Raw genomic sequence first — 8,144 nt, forward strand, 5'->3', positions numbered from 1 at the left:
TTTTCATCCATCCAAAGAACACACAAATAGTACGTTCGTTTTGGGTTCGTTTTTTGCTACAGCTCAACTAAATTAAAACCGGAAATTGTCGGTAATGTAGGAATGAAAAAGGCATTTGTGGAACTTCTACCGATGGAATAACGCCCGATATTATTTTTTAATTTATGAACGGAAGTGGTAAGGGGTTTACAAACTAATGATTTACAGGAACCGGTTTTGGCCACTAACCGTCCCGCAAATGCTAGTGTTCTAGTTACGTCACTCCAACTCAACTGAAACATTTGCTCTACGACCGTCGACTACCCCGAAGGCCGTGCCTAGAACTCACAGCTACATCTCGGCGCCGCATCGACTCATCCCCCCCAATGCCATCCTCGTTCCGACGGCCGTCTACTCGTGAGTGGGACGATTTACGATGGTGTTCCCGGCTACGACTTCGCTGGCGCGGCGCAAGCCGTCCTTTCCCTACCGGAGACCGGGGGGCACGACCTCCATCGATACTACGTTGGGTCTCCTGCGAGCGCCCTCTTGTGATCCCTGCCGCAGACGACGCCTGTCTGGAAGCCATTCGGGCGCGCTTTTCTTCCAACACACCGTCGTCGGGACGGGCCGCGCTAGTCTCGTGTGGTCTTCTTCTGTCCAACCCATCCGTCCCATCGGGCTTTCGTCGATGCCGCCGGTCTGGACTGTCGGGAGATTTCGGTCGAGTGCGTGATGCGGGACGAGCACGTCTTGGATTCTCTGCTTCGCTGCTACTACCACTGCTGCTTCCACTTGAGTCTTCCTGCGATTCGGACGAGGAAGGCGTACGAGGTGGTTTCCGTGGTTCGCCATTAAAACGTCCCGAACGCTGCTGCGCCTCCCGTCGCGAAGACTCCCGTTGATCGGGAGACTTGCCTTCACGTCTGCGGTGTACTGGTGGTGGTGGTGGTGTTGTTGGCGGACGAATTTCCCTGCGCTTATGCCCGTTGCCGTGTGAGGCTGGTTCTGGATTTGTATGGTTTCTCGTACGCCTCTCGGGCACCTTACGACGATCATTCTGACGCTCCTCATCATCTTCGTCACTGTCTTCTTCGTCATCCTCGTCGTCGTCATCCTCCTCATCATCATCCTCTTCCTCCTCGTCATCGTCGTCGTCTTCCTCTTTATGATCCTCGGCCTCCTTAGCGCGGCGCTTCTTTTTCTCCCGTTCCTTGCGCACTTGCAGCTCCCTCTCCATTTGCTGTCGCAGCAGCCGCTCACGCACTTCCTCTTCGATTTCCTTTGTACTTTTAGAACCGAGCGTATCCGTTCGCACAATGATGCGATGTTTTTTGAACGATTCCGATACGACCGCCGGCTCCTCGTCTTCATCCCGGACGTTTCCGATGAGTGCACCCCCATTGTTATGCTCGGGAATGAACGGTGGTTCTGGTGGTGGCGGTAATTCGGGCGGTGATCTAGGCCCTATAGGACCCGGGATGAAGGGTTCTTCCTCCTGCTGATCCGGTTCGTTTGGCGCCTTAGGCTCAGCGGAGTCAGCACGCCGTGGCCGAGGGGAACGATGCCTTCGTGAAGATCGGTGTTTGTAGTTGGAGCGGGAACGCGAGTGCGACTTTGAACGGGAACGCGACCGGGAGTGGGAACGCGATCTGGTAGAGCCCCGAATGGTTGAAACCAAGTTTTTCGACGTCGGTTTCGACAATTGCACGGCAGGCTTCTTCGATCGCTCATCCGAGCGGGTGCGTGATCGAGAGCGGGTGCGTTTGCTCCGATGGTGGCTGTGCGAACGGGACCGCGATTTTGACCTACTACGGCTACGGTGCTCCGATTTGGACTTTCGGGAGCGTGAGCGCGATCGTGATCTGGAAGTCGTTCGGGAACTGGAACGCGAACGATGGCTGCGACTTCTACGACTGCGGCTTCGGCTGCGGCTTCTGCTACGGCTACTTCTCGAGCGTGACCGACGGCTTCGGCTTCGACTTGACCGCCGTCGATGCCGTGACCGGGATCGTGAGCGCGAATACGATCGACTACCCGTTCGGACGTAACCATCGTAATCGTCGCCACCACGGCCTCCCCGATAGTAGTCGTATCCGCCGCGGCCACGATAACCGCTGCCACGACCTCGCAAAACACCACCCGGACCACCGCGAGGATAGCGTGGTGGACCTCTGGTGGCCGTTCGGAACGGGCCTCGGTATGCCATCGAGCTCGCGTAGTACTGCGCATAGAACGGATCGTAAGCGTACGGGTAGCTCATACCGGCCGTCCAGTCCATCCCAGGGTACATGGCCGTCGGAGGATAGGCTGCTGCGGGATGCATCGGTGGTCCGTAACCCATTGCGCTTCGATCGTACGGCATGCCCTGAGCCGAAGGATACGGAGCCGAAGGATGTTGTTGCGCTTGAGGACCGTCCCGATTTTCTCGCTTTATTTTCTCCTCACCAGATAGCGGTTCCTCTTCCTCGTTCGACGATTCTTCCGAAGAGGACACATCCGAGTCACCGGACTTCTTGGAGGATGCCCGCGACTTGCGTTTCTTCTTCACCTTCGTCTGGGGCGTATCGCTAAGGATTGCATCGTCCGAGCTGATCGTGTTGATGCTCGGCGAACGGGACCGTTCCACCTTCACGCCGAGTCCCGAACTAAGCACCTTCTTCAGCACACTGCCATCCTTGGCCTGTTTCAAACGCACCCGCATCCTTTCCAGCTCCTTTTCCTGCGTAGCTTTCAGCTTGTTTGCCTTCTTCTTACGATCCTGCGTCGATGAAACGCTTACGTTATCATTCCCTTCGCCATCGCTCGATATGAGGCTTTTTTGTTTCCCTTTCTCGAGAGAGTGTTTCATCTGACGGGGTGGGAAATAAAATAAGACATTTTGAAACCCATTCTTTCCTGTGTAAATATGGAATGGAAAAAGCGCTAACCTTCATGCGTTCGAATAATGCATCCAATAGACGGATGCTCTCTAGCTTACGCTGCGCTTCGAGCAACTTTTTCTCCTCCAGCCTTATCTTTTGACTGATCTCATCCGACTCCTTTTGGCGTAATTTTTGCAGATGTTTTTCCTTACGCCGTTGTTCCCGCTGCAACTGCAACTCGATTTCGGCTTGACGCTTTTCTTCCTTTTGCTTTCTGCATGCGAAAACACACATGTGCATTAGTAATTCATTTGATTAACAAAAAATGTCTGTACGGTTGTAGAAAAGATAAATCAGAAACTAAAACATAATACTCTGGTAAAGTGGTAATATATCATCCAAACCTTTCCAGCTCCTTGCGCGCCTCCTCCTCAGCCAATCGTTTTTTCTCCTGTTCCTCCTTCTCCCGATCGACAGCGATCAAACGATCGCGTACGACCTGACGTTTCTTCACCGACGCGTCGCTTAGATGCTTGGTCTGATCGAAGTCCACCGCAATCGTAACCGCCAGGTTACGTTCGCCCTCCTTGCGCACCAGCTTCATGCCACGAAACTCGTCCATCGCCTTCACAAACCCGACGTATTCGGAAAACTGCACGTACCTACACCCGGTGTGATTGCAGTTGTGGAAGAAAGCAAACAAACGGAGACAAAAAAGGAGAGAAGAAAAAGAACAAACACATTGCGAAACGGAGACCAACAACTTGGACGAACTTTAAACACACGCACACACGATCGACAGACGATTGGTTCTTTATGTAAAATCAACCGCTCCATCATCCTGCGTCCCAAAATCATTCATATACTATCAGCTGCCCTGCCAGGCGTAACATACCCTTCGAAGTACATCTCCTGGTCGAAGCTAAACTTCTTCATACCGGACATGTGCGCTTTCATCTGCGACCGGTACGGATCGCAGATCGGTATGTCCACCGCGCGCACCTCACCGAACTTCTCGAAGATGCGCTTGAAGATGTTCTCACTCGGTTTGGCGTTGTCGTCGTTTTCGGCGTGCCGTGGGCAGAACCACTTGATCGGCAGGTTGCTGAAATGGATCGTATCGGGCCGCTCGCCCGCCTTCATCTCGTCCATGTTGCGGGCATCGCGGAAAAACGAATCCCAATCGTGCCGGGTCGGGAAATCGTCCTTCGCCTCCGATGCTCGCACCTTCACCGATTCGTCAAACCCGGCCAACCGCAACGGGCGACCGTCGAGCCGGGACAGGACGGCTTTCAGTTTGCCTCGGTCCTCGAGCTCCCCTTCAAACCGTATGAAGCCAACGGTGCTTTTCGAGACCTGAGATGATAGTAAAGGGGTCAGAGAGGGTGATCAATCTTTGAACCAATTTTGGACTACTTACCTTCAACAGGGAGAACCGATCCGGCAGTATCATCTGGCGCATCTTCTCCATGACGTCAAAGTTGGAGATGGTCTTGCCCGTAATCGTAGCAGGCAGCGCGACCGAGATGTTGAACTTGGCCAGCGGCTTGAGGTACAAGCTGTGCGGCAGATAGAGCGGCACGCAATCGTTGACATCTTGTATAGTCTGTATCATTTTGGCCAATCGTCGTTCCCCCGAGCAAAATGAAGTCACAAATCACACAAAAAACAACCCCACAACACAATCCAAGCCGACGAAAAAGATGCAAAGCTCACCAGGCAGTTTTTGGTAGTTTTGCGTTTAGTTTTTCACCAGAAACATCACCAGCACATTTTCACAATTTTACGTTTCGTTCAATCATTGCCAGTTTGGTAGTTGTCCATTTTTTGGCAATTCAACGATTGAGTATTTTATGTTGGCATTCATTATGTTTTAACAATTTTCGTTTTTCAGCACACCATTTGTGTGTGTGTGAGCACGCGAAAATATAGAAAGAAGAAAGAAGAATCAAGTTAGCTGAGTAACAAATTTACGACGGGACGTCTGGTGCAATGGTGGATGGACGAAGAGTACTGCAAAACCGACGCTCCTCCTCCGCGCTATCCCACTAAAGAAAAATCCCTGGAAATAGACACACCACCGCACCACACCGTTGCACGATCGCAAATAGGGGCCCGCTTTCTAGGGACGCCCGGAATCGATGATTTTGCCGATGAAAAGTCGTCCGATAAATTTTCCGATGTGCTCTTTTTTGCCTTTTCCCGAAAGAGTTGATGTGAGCTTTTTTTCTTTTTGGCCTCCTCGCCCAATCCTCGGGGAAGTGGGAAAAGGTCACACCATCGCTGCTAGGTGATTAAGGCTTAAAATCGTCTCGCACTTGCGACAAATCGCATCTCCTCGGGCACCAGGGTCAGCAGTTGATATGCCAGTAGACCTTTTGTGTTAATTTTAAAGGATTCTTTCAGTGCAAATGGTAGATTTTTCACTTTATTCTCGGTGCCACAAATTGCTCGTTCGTCAGAGTGACTAGTGCTGTGCAAAGGTTTGATAGCTTCGGTTCGTTGACAGAATGTTTTGACAGAAGCATCTTTACCTGCGCCATGTTGGAAATTATTTTGGAACAAACTTATTTGGCTCATAAAGTAATTACTTTTACTTTAGCCGGGTTTCATTAAATTGTGTGGCGAATTAGAACGATGTTTAAACTACTTCCGATGGGGAACTAAGAGTAAATTTTTCATTTTCTTTTCGATACTTTCAGCTGGTCTGGTTTTCGAAAATCGCTTGTTGTGACAGTTATGTTCGACGTTTTCGAACATTTCAACACCAGAAATAAAAGTCGCAGCCGACTGAATGCACCAGTTTGTAATCAGCGTTTCTACGTAAAACATCGGCAGATTATCTAGTGTTAAAAAAGTAAGTAACTTTTTAAAATGCATCTGATTTTGGGAACTACTTCTGTGATAAACATGCTAATGAAGCAATTAAAGATGTTAATATAAGTTAAACTACGTAAAAGAAAGCCGGCACCAAACGATTAACGTTTGTGATGCGTAGCTGTTTTGGTTTCGCCGATTTGTGAATCAGCAAATTTTTTGTTGAAAAAAGCGAAAACGAATGTCGCGTTAACAAAAACTGCAGTTTATTTTCATCCTATCGTGTGTGTTTTCTTTCTTGGCTTTATTTTTGTTTCGTAAAGGTAACTGTAATATCATTTGAAGCCGTAGATTGGGACGAAAATATACAAAATGGCTCAAAAACTGGCGGTCGCCATCGTTTTACTAGCGTTGGCCATACTTGGGAATGCCGATTTCGTAAGGTAAGTCCATCATCTCTTGGAACATTCGCGTATTATTTTACTCGCTAGACTTGTAATCTAATTATTCATCATTGTCCTATGTAATTTGAAACGGTAAGCGTTCGTTTTTTCCCTTTTCACCTGCATTGACCTGCGAAGTTCTAGCGTATAACAAAGAACGGTCCGGTTCAAACATGTCTGACTCATCCTACAGCTGTATTATGGCTTCGTGTTTACGTTGATTGATAAATCGCTATCGTGCGCGATTGTTTCGCGTTATTTTGATGGCCTTTCTGGCCCCCATACAGGAGAGTTCACATCTCATCGCTTAGGGCGAACTACTGGTTGATAACGAGAATTTTTGTTGTTGTTGTTTTTGAAGAAATGCATATTATGGTTTCTTTCAACCGAATCTTCTTTTTCTACGTCGTTCAGAGTACCGCTGCATAAGGCCCCGTCGGCCCGGGATCATTTCCGTAGCGTTGGAACCGAAGTCAGGCAGCTCCGTCTGAAGTATGGAGATACGACTGGGCCGGTTCCGGAGCCATTGTCGAACTATCTCGATGTAAGTTGAACAAAAATGTCTCTATCCGTTGGTAATGGATGGTATTAATTCTTCTGCTTTTGCATACCCTACGCTAGGCTCAATACTTTGGTGCTATTTCGATCGGAACACCACCGCAAAGCTTCAAGGTGGTTTTCGACACGGGTTCGTCCAACCTCTGGGTACCGTCGAAGGAGTGTTCATTCACGAACATTGCCTGCCTGATGCACAACAAGTATAACGCTAAGAAGTCATCCACCTTCGAAAAGAACGGTACGGCGTTCCACATTCAATACGGCACCGGGAGCTTGACCGGATACCTGTCAACCGATACCGTCACCGTGGGAGGCGTTGCGGTCGAGAAGCAAACGTTTGCCGAGGCGATCCAGGAGCCGGGTCTGGTGTTTGTGGCCGCCAAGTTCGATGGCATCCTCGGGCTGGCGTACAAATCGATCTCGGTGGACGGCGTGGTGCCCGTGTTCTACAACATGTTCAATCAGAACAAGATTGATTCGCCCGTCTTCTCGTTCTACCTGAACCGCGATCCAAGTGCGGCCGAGGGTGGCGAGATTATTTTCGGAGGTTCCGACCCGCAGCACTACACGGGCGACTTCACGTACCTGAGCGTGGACCGTAAGGCGTACTGGCAGTTTAAGATGGATGCGGTCTCGGTTGGCGACAGCCAGTTCTGCAATAATGGCTGCGAAGCGATTGCCGACACGGGCACCAGCCTCATTGCGGGACCGGTCGAAGAAGTGACGGCCATTAACAAGGCCATCGGAGGCACCCCGATCCTGAACGGTGAGTACATGGTGGACTGCTCGTTGATCCCGAGCCTGCCGAAGATTACCTTCACCCTGGCTGGCAAATCGTTTGTGCTGGAGGGGGCCGACTATATCCTACGCATCGCTCAGATGGGCAAGACGATCTGTCTGTCCGGTTTCATGGGCATTGATATTCCGCCACCGAATGGACCGCTGTGGATTCTGGGAGATGTCTTTATTGGCAAATACTATACCGAGTTCGACATGGGTAACGACCGTGTGGGCTTCGCTACGGCTGTCTAAAGCCTAAAAACCAAAGCAGCAGCTAATTTGCCGAAAGACAAACACTTTTTAAACATGTGGTTTTTTATAGACCTAGAAAAATGAATTACAAAATCAGCTAATAATTAATGCATTTTTATTACCGTTGAACAATTACTGTACGAAAGAAATTAAACTGTTGTTGCTTTTCTACATGCACACTCATCCGACAGAAACACTTTGGTATAACCAAATGTGACGACCAAGTAAATTAGTGCTAAACGAATTTATTAGAGTAGGCGCCGAGATCAAAGAAGACAGCTGATCGTATGTAAACGAATATAAAAGTAAGGCAGTTAAGAAAACCAGGCCAGGGAAGCAACTCTAATTTTAAAAGTGGCTTATAAGGAGACAGAATGTTTAATTCCGAAAATTCTCTCGAGCTCAAATGATATGCTGATTAAATGTTGAATGATACAAGATTTCGGGTAAC

At 49.4% G+C, this 8,144-nt stretch overlaps 2 protein-coding genes across 2 annotated transcripts; one reads left to right on the top strand and one right to left on the bottom strand.

Annotated features, from left to right (window-relative positions):
- Nucleotides 1-208: 208 nt before the first annotated feature.
- LOC131284264 (A-kinase anchor protein 17A) lies at nucleotides 209-4,904 on the bottom strand. The gene is made up of 5 exons (XM_058313117.1): nucleotides 4,264-4,904; nucleotides 3,739-4,199; nucleotides 3,248-3,505; nucleotides 2,910-3,117; nucleotides 209-2,830 (listed from the first exon to the last, which is right to left on the bottom strand). Exons 1-5 carry the CDS (start codon nucleotides 4,456-4,458, stop codon nucleotides 287-289), a joined length of 3,666 nt encoding a protein of 1,221 aa, XP_058169100.1. The 5' UTR covers nucleotides 4,459-4,904; the 3' UTR covers nucleotides 209-286.
- A 1,128-nt stretch (nucleotides 4,905-6,032) lies between these two features.
- LOC131286379 (lysosomal aspartic protease) lies at nucleotides 6,033-7,822 on the top strand. Its single transcript, XM_058315325.1, has 3 exons — nucleotides 6,033-6,103; nucleotides 6,518-6,647; nucleotides 6,725-7,822. Exons 1-3 carry the CDS (start codon nucleotides 6,033-6,035, stop codon nucleotides 7,691-7,693), a joined length of 1,170 nt encoding a protein of 389 aa, XP_058171308.1. The 3' UTR covers nucleotides 7,694-7,822.
- Nucleotides 7,823-8,144: the final 322 nt, after the last annotated feature.

This window comes from Anopheles ziemanni, chromosome 3 (genome assembly GCF_943734765.1).
Source record: "Anopheles ziemanni chromosome 3, idAnoZiCoDA_A2_x.2, whole genome shotgun sequence".
In the NCBI taxonomy this organism is placed as follows: domain Eukaryota; kingdom Metazoa; phylum Arthropoda; class Insecta; order Diptera; family Culicidae; genus Anopheles; species Anopheles ziemanni.

What these genes read in the sequence shown, in the direction of transcription:
- LOC131284264 (XM_058313117.1), bottom strand. Translation starts at nt 4,458, where the DNA reads ATGATACAGACTATACAAGATGTCAACGATTGCGTGCCGCTCTATCTG. An exon ending in ATCGGTTCTCCCTGTTGAAG is followed by an intron (nt 4,200 to 4,263) that starts GTAAGTAGTCCA and finishes CTATCATCTCAG; the next exon opens with GTCTCGAAAAGCACCGTTGG. An exon ending in CAGGAGATGTACTTCGAAGG is followed by an intron (nt 3,506 to 3,738) that starts GTATGTTACGCC and finishes CACCGGGTGTAG; the next exon opens with GTACGTGCAGTTTTCCGAAT.
- LOC131286379 (XM_058315325.1), top strand. Translation starts at nt 6,033, where the DNA reads ATGGCTCAAAAACTGGCGGTCGCCATCGTTTTACTAGCGTTGGCCATA. An exon ending in GGGAATGCCGATTTCGTAAG is followed by an intron (nt 6,104 to 6,517) that starts GTAAGTCCATCA and finishes TACGTCGTTCAG; the next exon opens with AGTACCGCTGCATAAGGCCC. An exon ending in CATTGTCGAACTATCTCGAT is followed by an intron (nt 6,648 to 6,724) that starts GTAAGTTGAACA and finishes ACCCTACGCTAG; the next exon opens with GCTCAATACTTTGGTGCTAT.